This window comes from Callithrix jacchus, chromosome 7 (assembly GCF_049354715.1).
Source record: "Callithrix jacchus isolate 240 chromosome 7, calJac240_pri, whole genome shotgun sequence".
In the NCBI taxonomy this organism is placed as follows: Eukaryota; Metazoa; Chordata; class Mammalia; order Primates; family Cebidae; genus Callithrix; species Callithrix jacchus.
In genome coordinates this window covers 156,064,191-156,087,182 of record NC_133508.1, presented here as the reverse complement: position 1 = coordinate 156,087,182, position 22,992 = coordinate 156,064,191, and the positions used below count along the sequence as shown (strand labels likewise).

General features: G+C 39.6%; 1 protein-coding gene across 7 annotated transcripts in view; it reads left to right on the top strand.

Moving 5' to 3' along the window:
• SPAG17 (sperm associated antigen 17) overlaps positions 1–22,992 on the top strand; it is a 275,909-nt gene that overhangs the window by 192,572 nt on the left and 60,345 nt on the right. For 6 of the 7 annotated variants that reach the window (XM_035252595.3, XM_009001977.4, XM_009001976.4 and 3 more), the window contains 5 exons: positions 1,353–1,466; positions 7,643–7,818; positions 10,970–11,087; positions 14,513–14,691; positions 16,411–16,567. In XM_035252595.3, coding sequence (XP_035108486.3) covers positions 1,353–1,466; positions 7,643–7,818; positions 10,970–11,087; positions 14,513–14,691; positions 16,411–16,567 — 744 coding nt within the window. The remainder of the gene's footprint in view (positions 1–1,352; positions 1,467–7,642; positions 7,819–10,969; positions 11,088–14,512; positions 14,692–16,410; positions 16,568–22,992) is intronic. The other variant, XM_009001979.4, reaches the window with a different exon arrangement.

Below are 22,992 nucleotides of genomic sequence, written 5' to 3'. Positions count from 1 at the left end.
TTCCTCCATTCTAAAAGGTGTCTAGTGGTATCTTGTTGTTACAATCTGCATTATCCAGATAACAATCAACATTGAGCATCTTTCCATATGCTTATATGCCATTTGTGTATCTTCTTTGATGAGGTCTGTTGAAGTTCCTTGCCAATTTTTTAAATCAGGTTTTTTCTTTCTGATTATTGAGCTTTAAGAATTCTTCATGCATTTTGAGTAGTAGTCATTTAACAGACATGTTCTCCAACGCTGTGGCTTCTCTTTTCATTCCCTTAAGGCATTATCTTTTGTTCAGTTGTTCGTTTGAATTTCCCAGTCTAGAAGTTATCTTTGCGTGAGTTACATTATTTTAAATCAGTATTACCCCATCTTTATTATCTGACAATAGAGGAAATGGTGAACTGGAAATAAAGCAACAGGTCAGAAAATTCACAAATTCTTTACATATACCTTCAGATGCGTGTTTTCTACTCGTGATAGCAAAGAAGTGGAATCAACCTAAATGCTTATCAGTGGCGGACTGGATAAAGGAAATGTGGTACATACACACTGTGGAATACTATGCAGCCACGAAAAACTAAAGCATGTCCTTGGCACCACATGGATGCAGTGGAGGCCATTATCCTAAGCGAATTAACACAGGAACAGAAAACCAAATGCTGCGTTTTCTTACTAATGAGTAGAATCTACACACTGAGCATACATGGGCATAAAGATGGGAATGATAGACAGCGAGGCCTACTTAAGAGGGGAGGGTGGAAGAGGGTAAGAATAAAAAAACTGCCTACGAGGCACTGTGTTCACCAACTGAGTGATAAAGTTTGTATACCAAACCCAGTGGCATGCAGTTTGCTGGTGTAACAAACCTGCACATGTACCCCCCACACCGAAAAGTTCAGAAAAGAAAAAAAAAATGCCTTAACAATTTTGGTTTAAAATTAATGTTTGACAGAAACAATTTCAAATTGTTTTAAAAGGTAAGAAGTTTAAATGTGAAAACTTAAGAACATGTTTTAAAATGTGGGGAAGCTGAAACTGAACTGATGGATTTTAATTTTAAAAGTCATGTGGATGATCTGCCAGGTGAATAATCTGCTTATGGCTATGCCATCAACCCATTGATTTCCTCACTTCATTTCAATTTAAAGTCCTTACAACAAGAGTTTCATGTTTGTGTCTTTGTAATTCTACCCTCCCTCTAGAAACCCTGAGTGCACGGTCAAGCTAAGTGAATTCTTTTTAAGTTGACTGTGGTAGACCAGCTATGAATTCCACTCCCAGCCTTCCCACTTAGGGGGAGTCTTAGTTACATTTCTTTTGAATTAAATGAAAATGTTCTTGATTTGATTTTGTCTTTTTAGAAGTATCAGACACAAAGAATAAAGCTTTCAGCAAGTTTGGATCTTTTTCTGCCACCTTAGAAAATGGAATCTGCCTCTCGATAAGTTACTATGGATCAAATGGAATGGCACCAGGTGAAATGAATACAACAGAAACGATAAGTGTGCCCCACAGCCACGGGTCCCTGCCACTGCCCATTCTCAGTCTGATCACTTGTCAGTAACATGTTATCATTTAATGCTCCTCCTAGTTTTCCCTGCGGTGTGGGAATATAAGAGGTGTGTGTGTGTGTTCCTATATGTGTGTATGCATATGTGTGTATACAAGTATATATATATAAAATCTTTCATACATTGATACATACGAAATAAAAATGCTTTTATATAATCACATATAGATATAAGATTACATGTGTGTGATATATATATGTATGTATAGATGTATATGCACACATATATACCAGTTATCCTTGTTAACTACCCCATAAAATTGAGCCTTTTAGTTGGGAGTAAGAGAAAGCATAATTTGCCAAGGAATCCTCTTGGCTTTCTATGGAATAATATTTTTGTGACTCCTGTTATTATTGAACTATTCAGTTTCCTTCAGGACATTAGCCTTAAAGGAGCTATCCAGTGTACATATTGAAAGATTTCTGTACCCCACTTTTTCCTTCCTTCCTTCCTTCCTTCCTTCCTTCTTTCCTTCCTTCCTCCCTCCCTCCCTTCCTTTCTTCCTTCCTTCCTCCCTCCCTCCCTTCCTTTCTTCCTTCCTTCCCCCCTTCCTCCCTCCCTCCCTCCCTTCCTTCCTTCCTTCCTCCCTCCCTTCCTTCCTTCCTTCCCTCCTTCCTTCCTTCTTTCCTTCCTTCCTTCCTTCCTTCCTTCCTTCCTTCCTTCCTTCCTTCCTCCCTCCTTCCCCTCCCTCCTTCCTCCCTCCCTTCCTTCCTCCCTTCCTTCCCTCCTTCCTTCCTTCTTTCCTTCCTTCCTCCCTTCCTTCCCTCCTTCCTTCCTTCTTTCCTTCCTTCCCTCCTTCCTTCCTTCTTTCCTTCCTCCCTTCCTTCCCTCCTTCCTTCCTTTTTTCCTTCCTTCCTTCCCTCCTTCCTTCTTTCCTTCCTTCCCTCCTTCCTTCCTTCTTTCCTTCCTTCCTCCCTCCCTTCCTTCCTTCCTTCCTTCCTCCCTCCCTTCCTTTCTTCCTCCCTTCCTTCCTCCCTTCCTCCCTTCCTTCCTTCTTTCCTTCCTCCCTCCCTTCCTCCCTTCCTTCCTTCTTTCCTTCCTCCCTCCCTTCCTTCCTTCCTTCCTTCTTTCCTTCCTCCCTCCCTTCCTCCCTTCCTTCCTTCCCTCCTTCCTTCCTTCCTTCCCTCCTTCCTTCCTTCTTTCCTTCCTTCCTTCCTCCCTTCCTTCCCTCCTTCCTTCCTTCTTTCCTTCCTTCCCTCCTTCCTTCCTTCTTTCCTTCCTTCCTTCCTTCCTCCCTTCCTTCCCTCCTTCCTTCCTTCTTTCCTCCCTTCCTTCCTTCCTTCCTTCCTTCTTTCCTTCCTTCCCTCCTTCCTTCCTTCTTTCCTTCCTTCCTTCCTCCCTTCCTTCCCTCCTTCCTTCCTTTTTTCCTTCCTTCCCTCCTTCCTTCCTTGTTTCCTTCCTTCCTTCCCTCCTTCCTTCCTTCTTTCCTTCCTTCCCTCCTTCCTTCCTTCTTTCCTTCCTTCTTTCCTCCCTTCCTTCCTTCCTTCCTTGTTGCCTTCCCTCCTTCCTTCCTTCCCTCCTTCCTTTCTTCTTTCCTTCCTTCCTTCTTTCCTTCCTCCCTTCCTTCCTCACTTCCTCCCTCCCTCCCTTTCTTTCTTCCTTCCTCCCTCCCTCCCTTTCTTCCTCTCTCTCTCTCTCTTTCTTCCTTCCTTCTTTCTTAGACACAGTCTTGCTTGTCACTTAGACTGGAGTGCAGTGGCACAGTCATGCCTCACAGCAGCCTCAAACTCCTGAGCTCAAGCAATCCTCCTACCTCAGCCTCCTGAGTAATTGGGACTACAGGGGCATGCCACCACACCTGGCTAATTATTTTTGGTAGAGATAAAGTCTTACTATGTTTCCCAGGCTGGTCTTGAACTTCTCTGCTCAAGTGATCCGCACACCTTGGTCTCCCAAAGTGCTGGGATTACAAATGTGAACCACTGCACCTGGCCTTCTGCCCCATTTTCAATAAACAGATCATCCAACTGGAAGTTATTTCTTTACAAACCACAAAATGGGATTTGACTTTATCAAGAACAAATCAGGAAATCTGTGGCTTCCCATGCATTTTAGAGGGATCTAACCACAACATATTTTTAAGCATTATAAAATCAAAGGGTAAATGCTACGCTGTATAAGCTTAAAATTGTATATGTTAGTGTAGATCATAGTGATCCAATTACCTGCCTTTCTATATAGCTTCTTTTTTGCAGAGATAAATTTTCCATGGATAATTACAATCTTATTTCTTACCTTGTGCCAAATATTCTAGTACTCTACTGAGTTTGATAGTCCATTACATTTCTTTTTTGGGGATTTTGTGTTTTAATTTTACTTTTGCCTTTGATTGTGGTTAAACCGGCAGCTGAAGAAGTCATCTGATGCCTAACAAATTATGTGTGAAAATTCATTATCACTACAGTCACTAAAAATTTTTCTCTCTTCTTAATATAATATAGGTTATCATTATTTTAGATTAAGAAACTTCTACCCACTATCCTGTTGCTCCTATTCCTGAGTGATTTTCTTAATTTAGTTCTTAAATTAATATGTAATCATTCCATTTTAAACAGATGTTTCTAATTTCAAGTTATGAATACGGCATTGGAAAATGTTTGTAGTGTAGATAAAAAGTAAGATTTCATATCCTATATATTTTTTTGAAGTTGAAGGTATGTCTTTGTAAATATGTACACACACGCACACGCACACACGCGCACGCACACACACACGCACGCACACACACACGCACGCACACACACACGCACGCACACACACACGCGCGCACACACACATTTCCTAAGGATTCATATATAGCTGACATTTAAGAACTTTATCTGCCAATGGCTAAACAAATTTCCATTCCAATTCTGCCCCTTTAATTGAGTATACACAGCTAAACTAGTAAACAGAAATAGGCAAATTTCAATACAATTTGATACAAATGAAATAGGCAAAAATATAAAGAAACCCAATCAAATCTTGGGACACTGCGTTGAACCTTCTTGCTAAGGGGAATAGATTATTCTTGCCTCTTACTACATTTCAGAGCACATACTGAATATACCTAAAATTAAGAATCTTAATCAGGACCCAACTTACATTTTATATGATTCTTTACCCAAACCTTGAACAACAACCGACCTGATCTATTTTCCCATAGAGAAGTATCTTCCTATCCTATTTTTTCTGTGCCTTTCATTTACTTGCATAAACTATGCCGTCTCTTACATCTGCCCATTTTCTCATGCTCTGCCACTACTCAGAATACTTTCTCCCGCCATGTGCACCACGGCTTTCAACGATTAAACTTCCTCCCATCCTGCAGGCCTCAGCATAGAGGTCAGTTGCTCTGAGAAATGCTTCCCAGAGTAAGTGGCAGTAGCAAGCGAATTGGGTCTTTGGAGCTGAGTGAGAATTGCCAATGCAAAAAATTGAAGGAAGGGACTTCTAGATACGAGGAATAGCACGTGTAAAAGGCCAGTAGCGTAAAAGCATAGAAAGCCTTTTCCATTTGTGGAAAGGGGAACTGGTCAGTAGAGCCACAGTAGACTGTACAAAGACATTGTACAGGAGATACCCTTCTTCTGGGTTCTTATGGCACTCAGTATTTCCTCTATCACGGACTGAACACGCAGCATTGTACCTGAGGAGTTCCCATCTGAACACGGACTGAACACGCAGCATTGTACCTGAGGAGTTCCCATCTGAACACGGACTGAACACGCAGCATTGTACCTGAGGAGTTCCCATCTGAACACGGACTGAACACGCAGCATTGTACCTGAGGAGTTCCCATCTGAACTACCCGCAGATGAGGCGTCTGTCTCATCCATCACTGGCTGTCCATTTCATGACGCACAGTAGTAGACACACAATAAATATTTGCTGAATATTAGTAAATGGAAGGGGATGAGAGGAGGGAATTTCCAGATGCCTGAAACTGAATGCCATTCACTCGTTTATGCACTGTACCTTCTATGGGTCAAGCAACCTGCTGGCACTGAGCCACTAAGATGAATTAAATCATGGTACATCCACACAAAGAACTCACTGTCTAATGGACATGGAAACCATATAAATGCAGCAATAATAGCTGTCTTAGTGCCAGAAATTGTACTTAAACAGAGTACTGAGAACAGTCAGCACATACTTCAGAGAAACTGTAGGATTGGAGATGAGACTTTAGAGCTGAGTGGGAGCTATCCAGGACAGAAACAAGGAAGAGAATTCTAGAACTTAAGAACCATGTGTGTAAGCACCCAATTGTGTCAAAACATGGCATCTTCACAGAAAGGTGAAAAGTTCAGTGTGGCTGCATGGAGGTGGGGAAGACCAGATTGCGAAGAATGTTACATGCCCTACATAGGCAGTGAGTGGAAGAGGGCTTTAAGTAAGGGAGGCGGCATGACCATATTTTACTTTAGGAGCATAATTTTAGTGGTAGTTTGGAGATAACACTGAAGTGGTGGTATTGGAAGTGCTGTGGTATCCGTTAGCAAACTGCTGCAGAAGACCCAGCAAGCAATTGTGGGATCCTGAAGAGGCATAATTTGGGAGGAAGTTCTTAGGACTTAACTAGCTGGATGTGTAGGATGAGTCAAAAAGAGTAGGTGCAAATGATCCCAGTGTCTGACTTGGGAAACAGAGTGGATAATTGGCCATGGCATTAACTGAAATTGAGAATGTAGGAGGCTCAATCTGCTTGGGAGAAGAGAGACTTAATTGAGTTTGAAATGTTTCTAGCACCAGTACTGGGAGAGGCCTTTAAAAAGCTAGAAATATAGGTCTGGACCTGAGAAGGAAGGTCATGGCTTGAGATGTTAATTTTGGAGTCATTAGCATGTAGATGACAACTGGAGCCCCAGTGGTGAATGAACTCATCCGGATCTAATCTATATAAGAAAGTTGCTCATCCCCGGCTGTGTATCACAGTCACATGTAGTGTTTCACAAATATAAATATCTGGGTCTCATCTCCAGTAAGCCTGATTCAGTAGGTCAAGGTGGGGCCTGAGCATGTTTTTATTTTTTCTAATTTCATAAGTAATTATTACAGGCAAGCAGGATCGAGAACATAACAAACCCTGCACCCTAAAAACATGCAGGGGATTAACCGAGTGTGGTGGCTCATGCCTGTAATCCCAGCACTTTGGATGCCAAGGCGGGCGGGCAGATCACTTGAGGTCAGGAGTTCGAGACCAGCTTGGCCAACATGGTGAAACCCCATGTCTAAAAAAAATTAACTGGGTGTGGTGGCAGGTGCCTGTAATCACAGCCACTTGGGAGCCCGAGGCACAAGAATCGCTTGAACCCAGGAGGAGGAGGTTGCAGTGAGCCGAGACTGCGCCACTGCACTCCAGCCTGGGTGATGAAATGAGACTCTGTCTCAAATAATAATAAATAAAAATAAATAAAAACATTTAGGGGACTGACAAAAGAGTCAGAAGAGGAGATTGAGAAAAAAAATTGACCATAAGAGGTAAGAGAGTCAGAGAATGTTTTTCTGGAACCCAGTGGAAAATAAAATTCATGACACACAGGATGCTTTAGAACTCCCCACATACTTACTCCTAGCATCAGTTCTCCTTTTAGAATTCTGATAATCCTTTAAAATCCATCAAATTTATCACATACAAATTTCTTTTCTGAATTTTCTTGTTTGCACCATTTAGTCTATTTAGTAGTCTTTATGTTTTGTTATTTATGCAGAATCTTATTTAGGCTATTTTTACTCCATAAGGATTTTTACATATTTTTTAATTATTTTCTGCTGCTTTAAACATTTTATATATAAGTAGAGCCTCCCAAATATTTCTCAAATAAATTAAGGTATCGTTACTGCCCTATCATTAAGGAGTTTACAGTGTAGACGGGAAGGGAAGAACATGGGAAATCATGACTCAGTGAAGCATATCCAAATATTAAACACCTCAGATTTTCTAACTGCAATCCTTATTTGCAAGCCAACTTCCTTACTCCTGGAATCTATCCAACCGATAAGTCATACTTAGCATTTTTGAGATGTAAATGGTATTTCACAAAGATATCGAACATGAATATTGAAATCTACTTCATTTTTACTTTTTCTGTTTATAGAAGATAAAGATCCTGATTTAGAAACAATATTGAATATCCCTTCAGCCCTCACTCCAACAGTGGTTCCTGTTATAGTGACTGTTCCCCAAAGCAAAGCTAAAGGGAAAATAAAAGGCAAAGACAAACCCAAAGAATCCCTTAAAGAAGAAGAGCACCCAAAAGAAGAAGAGAGACAGGTAAACGAACCTTGCCATCGATCCCATGGACTCCCAAACTCTGTTTCTGCTCCAGTGTTAACATTTTTAAAACCGTGACTTATGTCAATAGTGTTATTATAGTGCATACGTTTTATTGAACTGATACATTAATGTCCCTTGTATTCTCAGGTTTGAATAGACAAGACAGATTTGGACACAAAAGTTGGGCTTCCACTCAAGGAGACATATTGTCATACATAAGTTGTCTCGGGACATTCATTCTGTTTGGAAAAACTTAGTTCAACCTTTTTTTCCATTCTGTTTCTTGGGTTTTCTTTGCTTTTGGTTGCTCGTTTCTGCCATTCCTTATTTTTAATACTGTTTTTAGCTCCACTGAGGTAATTAACAATTGGAAAAAATATATATTTAAACAATGGAAACAGTTTCATTTGGTTAAGTTGGTCTTGCACATTGATGCGCTAATAATCTAACAAGACTAACAGCCCACCTTCGATTAAAAAGTAGTCCACCTTTTACCTTAGCCCCTTCATCATAGTACACACACACACTCACACACACACACACTTGACGCTAAACATTTTCCTTAATAGAACAAAGATCAAAAGAGGGTTCTGCTTTTACACAGTTGGTGGGAGTGTGAAGTAGTTCAACCATTGTGGAAGACAGTGTTGCAATTCCTCAAGAATCTAGAACCAGAAATTCCTTTTGACCCAGAATCCCATTACTGAGTGTATACCCAAAGGATTGTAAATCATTCTACTATAAAGACACATGCACACATATGTTTATTCCAGCACTATTTAAAATAGCAAAGACTTGAAACCAACCCCAATTGCCCATCAGTGATAGACTGGATAAAGAAAATGTGGTACACATACACCATGGAATACTATGCAGCCATAATAAAGAATGAGTTCATGTTTTTTGCAGGGACATGGATGAAGCTGGAAGCCATCATTCTCAGCAAACTAACACAGGAACAGAAAACCAAACACCACATGTTCTCACTCATAAGTGGGAGCTGAACAATGAGAACACATGTACACAGGGAGGGGAGCATCACACACCGGGGCCTGTTGAGAGGCTGGGGGTAAGGGGAGGGATAGCATTAGGACAAATGCTTATTATGCATGCAGGGCTTAAAGCCGTGCAGGTTGATGGGTGCAGCAAACCACCACAGCACACGTATACCTATGTGACAAACCTGCACATTCTGCACATGTATTCCAGAACTTAAAGTAAAATAAAAAATTGTTTAAAAAGAAGGTTCTAGAAGACGGACAACAAGGCAACTATGGTTCTCCTGACTATTGGTAGTTACTACTAAAAATGTGTACAGTGTACAAATACTCAACTTACTACAAGATAAAAATACATTTAAAAGTACCTAAGAACCTGGGTTTCAGACTCTGGCCTTTTAAAAACTGTGAGGTTTAAACATGACATTGCCTCTGTACCCTAGTTATAGTAGATAAAATTTCTCATGCCAGGCCACTTGACTCTTGTTAAGTAAAAATGTTCAGGTGTTAAAACAAAATAACTCCAGTCAATTCATTTAAAATTAATTTGGCCAAAGGCATCTTGCTAGCAAAGCAATCCATTCATTCAACATTTTTGAAATGAATGATAATGGAAGGGTGAAGGATGGTAACTGGTTTTGTGTGTGATGATAGGCTTGACATGGCAGGTTTGCATCTTTAAGCATTTTTGTTCATTTACAGAATTTCATAAGCATTTTTCTCTTATTTTCGCTTTGTGTTTTTAATTTCTTTTTAGCTAATTATTTATATATTTTTCCTCTGTTACTGACAAAGAAAATGCCGAACAACCTAAATGTTCAACAATAGAACTCTAGTTAGAAAAAAACAAATATCCAGCAACTGGGTACCAGTGGAGTGATTTTGGTGGCTAACAAAAGAGAATCAATTGGAAAAATTGAAATGGTCATCATTATGGATTGTTTGAAAGTTATCAAGTAAACTTCATTCTTGAGTGCTTATAACCAAGCAGGGGAGTTAGGCATAGCTGACATAAAGTTAATTAGGGTTTTAAAGTGAGCACACCCAATCCCTCGTTAATTACAAATAACTTCACAATTGTCTTTTGTTTTTATTTTATTACTTTGATTTGCTACAAAAGCAATATGTGCTCATTATAGAAAACAAAGCACAGATATCCTAATAGCATAATATCTCTAGCATCCGAATTGTAGGAATACACCAAAAAATGTGGAGGAGATGTTGGTTTTTCACATACTTGTTCTGTATTAGTTTGGGCTGCTATTGAAAAAAAAAAAACCTTAGACTGGGTGGTTTGTAAACAATCAAAAGTTATTGTTCACAGTTCAAGAGGCTGTGAAGTCCAATATCAAGATATTAGCAGATCTGATGTCTGATGAGAGCCTGTTTCTCCTATTTTATCTTACTTTATTTTATTTTATAAGATGGGGTTCCTGGTCTGTCACTCAGGCTGGAGTATGGTAGTGTGGTCATAGCTGACTGCAACCTCAAATTCCTGGGCTCAAGAAGTTGTCCCACCTCAGTATTTCGAGTAGGTGGGACTACAGGCATGCACCATGATACCTGGCTAATTCTTTTAATTTTTAAAGAGATTGGATCTTATTATGTTGCCCTGGCTGGTCTCTAACTTCTTGCCTCAGGTGATCTCCCCAACTTAGTCTTTCAAGTGGCTGGAATTGCAACCACAAGCCACCATGCCCAGCTGTTCCTCATACAGCTGGTGCCTTCAGTATGTCCTCACATGGCAGAAGAGGTAGAAGCAAAGGTGTTCCCATCAACCTCTTCTTTAAAAGCACTCATCCCGGCCGGGCGCGGTGGCTCACGCCTGTAATCCCAGCACTTTGGGAGGCCGAGGTGGGTGGATCACGAGGTCAAGAGATCGAGACCATCCTGGTCAACATGGTGAAACCCTGTCTCTACTAAAAATACAAAAAATTAGCTGGGCATGGTGGCGCGTGCCTGTAATCCCAGCTACTCAGGAGGCTGAGGTAGGAGAATTGCCTGAACCCAGGAGGCGGAGGTTGTGGTGAGCCGAGATCGCGCCATTGCACTCCAGCCTGGGTAACAAGAGCGAAACTCCGTCTCAAAAAAAAAAAAAAGAAAAGAAAAGAAAATGACAACCAATTATTCATATGCTAAATTATCTACAGGAAGAAGTGGAACCAGAACCTGTTTTACAAGAGACTTTTGATGTTCCCACCTTCCAAAGCCTAAATGTGTCTTGCCCAAGTGGGCTCCTGTTGACCTTCGTTGGGCAAGAATCTACAGGTGTGTGCCATATGGAGTAGGGTGGGGAAGCAGGGAGCAAAATGTCATCTAGAAAACAGTTAAATCACCACTGGTAATCATGTGTTGTCTTACCATTTAAACATATGTCTTGTTGATGATGAATAATAGGCTATTTTCACATGTTTTAGCATTTACTATGGCCAAGCATTGTCCAAATACTTAGTAAACATGTCAAAAATACAAATATTATGAGCTGGATACTAACTACTATATTTTACAAAGTAAGGAAATTGAGGTTTCAGGAGGCTCAGTTACTTGCCCAAGATCACTTGACTCCCGAGTGGCAGAGCCGAAATACCGCTCTCAGCCCAATGACGGCAGAGCCAGTGCTCCTAAACACCTGTGTGTGTCCCTACATTCTCGCCTCTGCAGAGGTGCAGCATGTTGACCGTCTGACCAAACCACATGGCCCGGACACAAAGTACATAGAGATAGATGTAGATTAAATGAGTTAAGAAAACCAAGTCTTTATTTCCATGTATCCGTGTATAATTTTATAGCGTGTTATCGCTATTGGTTCTGTACATGGCTCCTAACTTCTTCAGCTGAATAAAAAAATACAAGTAAGATTTCTTTAATTAAACTGGCGAGACATCTGCATTTGTAACTGAATGTGATTATCATTTAAATAGAAACTCACTGTTGCAGTAGAAATAGGAGAGGCACTAAAGCAGGCACTGAACTGGGACTTGAGTTCTAAAGCTGACCCTGACGCCGATGAAGGGCACGGCCCTTTTCAGTTACTCAGGCTCTCAGGGCCGTGTTTTCTCATCTGGTAACTATTACATCAGAACTCTACATTTTCACAGCTTCATATCCTCTTTCATATAATTCCCTTATGTATACCACATTCGAAAAGTGTATCTGTCAGAGAAAAAGGCTACGCTTATTTAAACATTAAAAATAATTTAATGTTTTATTTACTTGCCAGCCCCCTCCCCCCAGAAAAACCAGAAACTAAATGCTGAAGCTAAATTTAGCTTTTCCTTAGGCATTCTGAATTATTAAAAATAGCCCGTGGACCCTGTTCTACTCCCAAGGATCCCTGCTGGTCCAGGTTTTCCCACAGTGCTGGATGGTCTTCCAAAGTGTCTTCCAGTCTAGGAGCCATGAGTGTACGCCAAGACATGCTGCTTTCAGATTCAAGGATATATTTGTCTGCTTGCTTGATCCTGTTATCAAACTCCAGCTTAATACCACCTCTTTTACCTGTCTTTTCTTTTCTTTTTTTTTTTTTTTTGAGACGGAGTTTTGCTCTTGTTACCCAGGCTGGAGTGCAATGGCGTGATCTCGGCTCACCGCTACCTCCGCCTCCTGGGTTCAGGCGATTCTCCTGCCTCAGCCTCCTGAGTAGCTGGGATTACAGGCACGCGCCACCATGCCCAGCTAATTTTTTGTCATTTTAGTAGAGACGGGGTTTCACCATGTTGACCAGGATGGCCTCGATCTCTTGACCTCGTGATCCACCCGCCTCGGCCTCCCAAAGTGCTGGGATTGCAGGCTTGAGCCACCGCGCCCGGCCTTACCTGTCTTTTCTATTAGTTTCATTATCTACCCTAATATTTTCATCCTTGGGTTAGGGTAGATAATATAGTTAATAATAACCCTTCTGGCCGGGCGCGGTGGCTCAAGCCTGTAATCCCAGCACTTTGGGAGGCCGAGGCGGGTGGATCACAAGGTCAAGAGATCGAGGCCATCCTGGTCAACATGGTGAAACCCCGTCTCTACTAAAAATACAAAAAATTAGCTGGGCATGGTGGCGCGTGCCTGTAATCCCAGCTACTCAGGAGGCTGAGGCAGGAGAATTGCCTGAACCCAGGAGGCGGAGGTTGTGGTGAGCCGAAATCGCGCCATTGCACTCCAGCCTGGGTAACAAGATCGAAACTCCGTCTCAAATAATAATAATAATAATAATAACTCGTCTGTTTAAAATTGTTCATATATTATGAAAATCCTAATTCAATCTGAACATAACAACATAAATACCAAAGTAGCAATATCTTCATCAGGGTCAGCCTTGGACATTAGGGAGAGACAGTTACCATGGCATAAGAGGAAAGAGCCTAGACTTGAATCCTTTCCTGAGTGACTTTGGAATGAAATGAGAAAATACTTTTCACTTAGACCGTATTTCTCAGATGTTAGTGTGTGTGTGTGTGTGTGTGTGTGTGTGTGTGTGTGTGTGTTTGGGGTTTTTCTTTTTTATTTTAGGTTGTTAGCGGTGGTTGCTTTTATAATATAAGGAAATGGTTCAAATCCCAGCCCTCTTGCTCACTCTCTTACTGGATGGTCACTAAGTATCTTCCAAAGTTATAACTTTCCAAGTTAATAACCTCTCCAAGCCTCTATTTCTTCATCTGAAAATGCTGGGAAATCAAAGTGTCTACTTTAAATGTTTTATGTTGAGTCAGCCCGACATGTAGTTCTTAAAATGCTATCATTTAGGGTCACTTCCTTTGTGTTAAGGCTTTTTTGCCCCAATAAACCACATTATAAATTAAGAGGAATTTATTCAGTTAGCAAAGCCTGACTAGGTACAGTATGCCAGAGTTTCTCCATAATAGTGCCTGCTTTTTGAAGGAGTGTAGTAGGTGCTTTTCTCCTTGACCACCAGCTGACAGCAGAATGCTAAGATAAATCTGGATTTGGTTAGAGATGAGGGGATTATGTTAACGTTAACTTTGGAAGATGACAGTAACTTAGGAGACGCAAGACCGAGGGAGTGACTTCTCCTGAGGCTAGGGGCAATCAGGCAACACCAGGGCAGCGTGTGTGTCAAAGGTGAGAGATGAGCACCAGTGAGCAGGAAGAGGAAACACCTAATTCAGCAGAACTGCTTCCTTCATAATTTCGCCCTAAACTGTGTTGAATTTTATTAGGGAGAGTGACTTACACATGGAGAAGGTACCTACTAGGTATTGTAGATGACCTAATTTACTATCATTGAATATAACGAGGTCCGCAAAGAACCAGTATTCTAGGCCATCTGTCATAACATGGAAACTGCTCTATTATTCACATGCAGACAAAAGAAAATAATTAAGCGCCAAGCAGGGTGTCTCACACCTGTAATAATAGCACTTTCGAAGGCTAAGGTGGAAGGATTGCTTGAGGCCAGGAGTTATAGCCTAGCCAACATAATGAGACCCTGTGTCTACAAAAAATAGAAAGACTTACTTAGCAGGGTGTTGTGGTGCAAGCCTGTAGTCCACGAGGCTTGAATCCAGGAGCTTGAGGCTACAGTGAGCTACGATTGTACCACTGCACTCCAGCCTGGGTAACAAAGCGAGACCTTGTATCTATTTTTAAAACAAAGAAAAGAAAAAGAAAATGATTAAGCAAGAAGATAAAATCCCAGCCCTGCAGTATTGCCCAGTTCGCAGAGAGCTTTATTCTTGTTTTAGGTCAATATGTTACAGATGAGGAACCCACGTGGGACATCATGGTCCGTCAGAGCTACCCCCAGAGGGTGAAGCACTATGAGTTCTATAAAACGGTGGTGCCACCAGTAGAGCAGGAGGCTTCAAGGGTTATCACCAGTCAAGGCACGGTTGTCAAATACATGCTGGATGGATCCACACAGGTAAAAGAATGTGTTGGAGAAATTATTCTTCCCTGTTCCAAAGTAAAAGACAGGTTAAGAGTAAGGGACAGTTCTGTAGCAGGGAGAAGGAACAACTCACTTGCAAAAGGAATGACAAATGATGAATAATATAGTCAGAATAAAAAAACACTATTCAGAGCAGGATACGAAGAAACTTGTCATTTCTCTACGTGATCTAAGATTGCAAACGAAACACAGTTTTTTCCTTTTCTCCCTCTCAAGGTATCTTAAAACGATTATTAAAATTTACATAATGAATTCATAATGGTACTGGAGAACAGCAAAGGATCTCATCAATAATAGATTTGGAGAATTTCTTTAAAAAATACAAATCAAATGAGATCAATGTGATGGCGAAATACAAAGTTAGAACATATGCAAGCGGAAAATATGCAGCAAAATTAAAAATCACAATGGGAGTTCCAACACAAACGTTTTGCACGTGGAGCTCTGGGCTCAGAAAGTGAGGGCAGTTCCCCAGGTGATGCGCTGTCACCTGGAGGATGGGAATGAGAAACCTCAAAAATTAGAAGCCATATTCCCTGTTCTTTCTTTCCCCAATGATCACAAAACAGGAGCTCCTGTGACCAGACACTACACCACAAGAAGTGAAAAGGGATTCTCAGAAAGATGACCATGGACTTGAGTTCTAAATCTCGGAAAGAAAGCAATCCCATAAAAGTAAAGGACATAACTCGATAAATAAAAGAAATAGCTCCTGAAATTAAATACTTTAAAAAACTAAAAATGGATAAAAGTAATATAGGTAGACTTGAGAGGTTAACAGGTTCATAAAATAACAACATTTTTTTAAAGTAGCTAAGGAAGAATATCAAGAGTTCTTAGAAATTAGAAATAACTGAATAATCAAAAGTGGGAGGGGGTAGATTATGAGGGCGAGAAAAGTTGAGAGATATGAAAAAAGGGTCCATAATTTCCAGAAGAAGAAAATAGTAAGAATGAAGGGAGAAAAGAAAAAGATAACATAAGAAATTTTCCCAGAGCTTAAAAAAACACTTCAGATTAAACAAGGCAACCAAATGACAGTCAGAACCTATATTAATGATCTTTAAAGCATTATCTAAATATTCCAATCATGCAATTTTAGGACTGCATACACAATCTTAAAGTTTCCACAAGGAAACAAGTTACCTATGCAAGAATAAGAACCAGATAAGCATTTGACTTCTCCTCAGCAATGCTGACATTGGTCCTTGTCAAGTTCGTTGGGGGTGTCTAGATACCGATATCAGGTATCTGTCAGGTATCTATGGCACCTAGAGACACGATACATACTAGATGGATATTAAAAGAAATTACAAGTTTAAATATGTGAAAACATTTTAAATACAGTCATTCAAAAATTGAAGTAGAGTATATAATTTCCCAGTTGCAAAGGGGAAAGGTGAAGAATGGAAAAAATAAAACTCCAATCAATCCAAGCAAAGATGGAAATAAAAAGAAACAAAATAGAAGGTAAACAGAAAATATAAAATAATATCAAGTGGTGATTAGGCTGTTGTCCCTGAGCTCCAAATCTACCCTTCTACAGTCTGTTTTGTGCTGCTGGGTCTGGAGGTCTGCAGACAGCATTTCTTCTGTGGGTCGTTTTGAACCTATTTTCATTTGACGCACAGTATTTATTGTTAACCAAGTGCTTCCTTGCTTCTGAGGGTGCTGAGAACCTTTGTTCTTCAGATTCTCTTTGCAGATGGTGCTGTGAGCAGTAGTCCCAATGCAGGTCTTATTTGTCCTCCTGAAATGCCAGCAAGCCCTCACTGTGGAGATTTGTTGGACTCTATTTCTCTGCAGAAATCAGAAACAGTACCGTCTGACATTACCAACGCAAAGAAAGGTAGCAACTGAAGCCTCTCAGTTTGTAATGGATTTAGTAAAGTCTTCAACGGCTTAATAAGTGTTCAATTTTATTATTATTATATTTTTAACCTCTTCTATGAATATATTCATGTATTTTATTATACATATACACATGAATTCTCTTTATCACAGAATTATGTACTGTTTCATAAACTGTTTTTCTCTTAGTAATAAATAATGAACATTTTCATATGTTGTTCAATATTCTTACACATCAGCTGTAATGCCCGGGCTGCTGTTTTAGGGTTGATGGGGCAGAATGGTGGTGTCAAGATTATGAGCAGGTATCTCTGCGATTCTCTTGACCTTTTCCTGATAGTTGCAAGAAAATACATCAACTAGAGGCATGAGGACCTCATGCAGCAGCTTCCGAGAAAAGAGGGCAAATGCAAGGGCTTTCCTCAAGTGTCTCTGTTTATCAGGAAGGCAAATAGTTCCAGAACTCCAACCCTCACCCCAGCAGACCTGTCTTTATGTCATTGATTAGTCCTGGCTGGGGACCAAGGCTGGGAAAACAAGTATCTGACATTTTTGGCCTCTTTCTCAGAAGACAGCACTACTAAGTAGGGAAAAAAGAAGGTGGACACTACTTGGATAAACAATGAACAGGGTGCCGTAATCTAAAATGCAAGACTGCTGTCCTGAGAAGTGTTTTCAATTTATACCCCTACCACTAGCACTGTATGAAAATACCTACTTCCTCACACCCTCACCAATGCCAGATATTATCACTCTATTAATCTTATTCAACATGATCGATAACCAGTGCAGCTTATTATGCTCATTTGCATTTCTTTAATTACTGGTGAGGCTAAACATCTAAAGATGTTTACTGTGTCCCTTTTTCATCTTGTGAATTTCCTACTCTTTTCTTGGTTTACCATTGTGATGGTCATCATTTTCATATTAAGTTGTAAGAGATATTTTTATATAGGAGGTGTATATTTGTGTATCAGGAAAAAATCTGAATATTTCAGTATTAAATCAGCTAATCCTATGTGAGCCACATATTTTAATAATCTCCAATTTACAGATGAGAAAATTATTGTTTTTTGTTTTTTTGAGACAGAGTTTCGCTCTTGTTACCCAGGCTGGAGTGCAATGGCGCGATCTCGGCTCACCGCAACCTCCACCTCCTGGGTTCAGGCAATTCTCCTGCCTCAGCCTCCTGAGTAGCTGGGATTACAGGCACGCACCACCATGCCCAGCTAATTTTTTTGTATTTTTAGTAGAGACGGGGTTTCACCATGTTGACCAGGATGGTCTCGATCTCTTGACCTCCTGATCCACCTGCCTCGGCCTCCCAAAGCGCTGAGATTACAGGCTTGAGCCACTGTGCCCAGCCCAGATGAGAAAATTGAGGCAGAGAGATGAAGTAATTTCTTTGAGGTCTCTTAGCTAGCAAGTGGTAGAGCTGGGATTTGAGTCTAGGTCCCTAACCCCTAAATTACACTCCCTCTCATGCCTCACAAACTTTTCTCAATTTCTCATATGGCTGTAATGATCTGAAACCTTACTTTTTTTGTCAAATTTACACACGTCACCACAGTACCCAGAAATATCGTATGGAAGCAACTGGATTACTTTTTAATTACTCAAAATTTAGTAAACCAGATTTTCCTTCAGTAATAGCAGAAGATTTCTGGTTACAGAAGTATCCAGATAGCTTTCCAAACTTCCTGGCTCAGGGTTCCCTGTTTTGTTGATACAGAGAACTTGATACAAGACTAGTCTGTACAGCCAGTTTTCTAAGAGCCGCCCGTGGTTCTGCAGGACCTCTGCTTCTAGCACAATGTGCCTCCGATTTCTTCACAGCCCTTTCATCCAAGATGATCTACTCACTTTATTAAAGTAATAGACTGTTTTTAGAGCAGTTTTAGCTTTACAGGAAAATTGAGTGGAGAGTACAGAGAGTTCCTGTTCACTCTGCTCACAGTTTCCCCAATCATTGACATCTTGCTTTAGTGTTGTATATTTGTTACAACTGATGATCCAACCTTACATCATCATCAACTAAAGTACATAGTTTACGTTAGGGTCCACTTGGTGTTGTACATTCTTTGTCTCCTGTATCATACAGAATGATTTTGCCACCCTAAAAATCCCTCTTCACCTATTCACCCTTCCTATTCCACCTGTCCTGAACCACACACCCCCTACCCCACCAAACTCCAGGAACCACTGACCTTTTTATTGTCTGTGTTACGGTTTTGCCTTTTCCAGAATGTCATTTGATTAGAATCACACCTTATGCAGCCTTTCTGGACCAGCTTCTTTCACTTAGTAATATGCATTTAAGATTCTTTTCTATCTTTTCATGTCTTGATAGCTCATTTCTTTTTATCACAGAATAATATTACATCAATTAAATGAAATATTATAGACAATATTTTATCAAAAAAAATTTTAAGTTACAAAACCACAAAGCGACTTTTCTTACTGAGATTCAGCCATTTTTCTTGAATTGTTCCTCAGATCGTCGTAATTCTTTGTTTAATTTTCAAAGTTCTGAAAAATTTCCTTTTGATTCTTTTAAAAAACATTCTCGTAGTTTTTAGGGAGGGGTAGATTTTCCCTGGTCTTTACTTGTCATTCCAGAAGTGTGTCCCATCTCACAAGAAATATTTAGTATTATTATTATTTTTTAATTCTAACTACTTATTTCCATTAAAACTTTTTATTTAACCCTTGAATTATTTAAACTTACTTCTAGATTTCAAGCCTATGAGGTGTTTCTAGTTTGTTTTTATAACTGATTTTTGACTAACAGTTTAAAAATTTGTTTAACTGTGATTTTAAACATGGTTGAGTTGTTTAAATCGTCTGTGCTTGAAAAGAGCATGTATCTTGTCTTTATGTGGTCCAACGTCCTCTTTATATGTATTAGATGAAATGTGTTAGTTGTAATGTACAGATCTATCTCTGAGCCCAGCAAGCATGTCTGTAAACGGTCAGATAGTAAATATTTTAGACTTTGCGGGCCGTACGGTCACTGTCACAGCTACTCAACTCTGCCATTGGAACATAAAAATAGCCATAGGCAATATGTTGTTAAACAAGCCTGGCTCTCTTGTGTTCTAATAAAACTTCATGTACATTAAATATACTAAATTAAAATTGTATATAGTTTTCATATTATAAATTATTACTACTCTTTTGATTTTATTAGCTACTTAGAAATGTAGAAAGAATTACTGCCCCACAGACTGTACGAAGCAGGCGGCAGGCCTTATTTGTCCACAATACACAATTTGCCAACCCCCATTCTATATTCTTATATATTTTTTTAAATCTGCTACATCAGTTTACTTAGCAATAGTATGTTTAAATTTTCTGAAAAGGTAGAATAGTCTCTTTGGTGCTGTACTCCTTATAATTTAATCATTATTTGTTTATTTGTGAAATAAACATGTCTTTTTTATTGTTCTGTCATTTTTCTTTATATATTTTAAGGATATGATGATAGATATAGATTTAGAATTATTACATCCGCATGAATTTAGCCTTTAATCATTATGCAATGACTTTTTTTTTCCTTTTTTTTTTTTCTTAAAATGCAGTTTCACTCTGTGGCTCAGGCTGGAGTGCCAATGGTGTGATCTCGGCTCACTGCAACCTCCGCCTCCCATGTTCAAGTGATTCTTGTGCCTCAGCATCCCAAGTGACTGGGATTACAGGCACATGCCATCACACCTGGCTAATTTTTTTGTTTTGTTTTGTATTTTTAGTAGAGACAGGGTTTCACCATGTTGGCCAGCCTGGTCTCAAACTCTGGACCTAAAGTGATCCACTCGATCGTGCCTGGCCTGCAATAACTTTTTATTCTAGGATTCTTTTTACCGTAATGTCTATTTTGCTTATTTTATTATAGCTACACCAGCCTTATTTAATACCTCACCAGTATGATTTTTCCCACACTTACATTTCACCTTCTGTGGTTTATGTTTACATGTGTCTCTTGTAAGCAACAAATAGGTGAATATTTTAATAATTGAATTTGAAAATGTTTGTCTTTAGGGGTTTTAGTCCATTTATTGTATACCAAATATTTTCTAAAAATGTCTTTATGTTGTCCTCATTCTTGAAAGATAATTTCACTAGGTATAGAACTCTAGCTTATAGATATTTTCTCTCAGTAACTTGAAAATATCCTTTATACTCTCTGGCTTCCAATTTTGCTGTTGAAAAGTTAGCTGTCATTTAAATTGTGTTTCTTTAAGGATAATGTACCTGTCTTTAAAATAGTATCTGTGATTTTTTATTATAATTTCAATATAATTTTACTAGATATGGGTTTCTTTTTATTTACCAAAGTGGGAATACATTGAGCTTCTTGAATCTGTAAATTTATATTTATCATTGATTCTGGAGATTTCTCAGTAATTATCTCTTCAGATATTGTTTCTGATCCATTTCTTTTTTCTTCTCTTCTTCTGGAATTCCAGTTAAATGTGTATTAGAGGCCTTGACCTTTTCTTTTTTTGCTTCTATTGCTTTCATTCTCTGAGCTTCATTCTAGACAATTACTTTAGGTCTTTTAAGCTCCATGTTGTCTCCTGCTAAACCTACATGTTAATTTTTTTAAATTTCAGTTATTCCATTTTTTAATATCTAACATTTCTCTGTTTTATTTGTAATCTGTCTTCTCTTTAGTCATATTTTTGTCCCCATTTTATTTCTGGAATCACATTGAGTATGCATTTTGGATTCTGCGTCTGATAATTCCAATATCAAAAATATTGTAGATCTAATTCCATTTTCCGTTGCTGCTTCCGGCTCTCACTTGAATTGCTTAGTTTCATTGTGTCTTGGCACTTTTTGACTATGAGATAATTTTTTCTTAATGTTTTAATTCTAAATTCCTGGGCTGGTATAAAAGTACATGTTTTTGAGATATGGTCTCACTGTGTCACTCTCTCAGGCTCGAATGCAGTGGCACGATCACAGCTCGCTGCAGCCTCAACCTCCTGGGCTTAGGCAGTCCTTCCATCTCAACCTCCAGAATAGTGGGACTTATCTTTGGAGGTTTTAGTCCATTTATTTTAGACCAAATATTTTCTAAAAATGCCTTCATGTTGTCCTCATTCTTTAAAGGTAATTTCACTAGGTATAGAGTTCTGGATTACAGATATTTTCTCTCAGTGCATTGGCAATATCCTTTATACTCTCTTGCTTCCAATGTTGCTATTGAAAAGTTGGCTTGTCCCATCATGCAATAGGCAGTCACCACCAATGCCAGCTATATTTTTTCTGTAGCAATGAAGTATCACTACGTTGCCCAGGCTAGTCTCAAACTCTTGGGCTCAAGCAATCCTCCTGCCTTGGCCTCACAAAATGCTGGGATTATAGGTGTGAGCCACAGTGCCTGGCCAACAGTGCATTTCTTTAGAAAGGACTTTGGTTTCAGAAAGAACTTTAGGACTTTAGCAGTTGATAGGAGAACCGATAGTCTTGGATCACTTTAAATTATTAATTTAAGGAATTTCTGGGGGGTGCCAGTCAAGTGGTGTGAATTTTCACTTCAAAGCTATATGAGGATCTATTTGTGGTTATACAACCTCTTAAGCGCTTGTTTGTCCTCTCTGCTCAGCACCAACTTTGAACACATGCGAGTTTTCTCATGGTTCTGGAGTGGGGTGGGAAAAGACATGGGTGATTTCTGTTAATAATTCACACTTAGTCTGAGAGGGTAGACATTTGAGGGCCTTACATCAAGCCTTCCATCCGGATTGTGCAGGTTCTGGCATTCATTTCTCCCTAAGTCCCACGATGCTAAGAAAACAAATACTCATAATCACCCAATTTAACAAAAACCCACTGGGCGAAATCCAGCTTCAGAGCTATTTCACCTCTCAGGCTCCCTACTTTCACCCCTAGTCCATGGCTTGTGTTGATCTTCCTTATAGTCGCCAGCTCGTAGACACTTTTAAGAAGATTGATTAAAAGATGTTTTTCGAGCAGTTTGGGTTCTTTTCAATGGAGTCGTTGGTATCTAGTCTGTGGTGTTGCTGGAAACGGAACTCCAACTCCGCATGTTTCTTTTCTCTCCCCTTTGACCTGAGCCTTGGCCAGTGTGCTTTGTTGACCTGTATACCTAATAGAAGATAGTAGTTGATTAAGATTTCAGGATCTGCGTGTGGTTCTTTCTCTTATCCTTCCACCTTCCACAGCCATCCCCATCCTTTCATATCCAAATTTGTTCCCCAATCTACATTTGCATCAAAATTGTACTTATCTCTTCTGCCAACTTGAACTTCTGACACTTTAAAACCTTCTGACTGTTCTTCCTGCTTTTACTGGTATTGATTTTGCATCTTCCTGCCAAAAGCATGTAACTAATCTTCTGAATACCTCACTTTCTCTCTATATTTAGGAACAATTTAGTTACTAAATATCACCTGT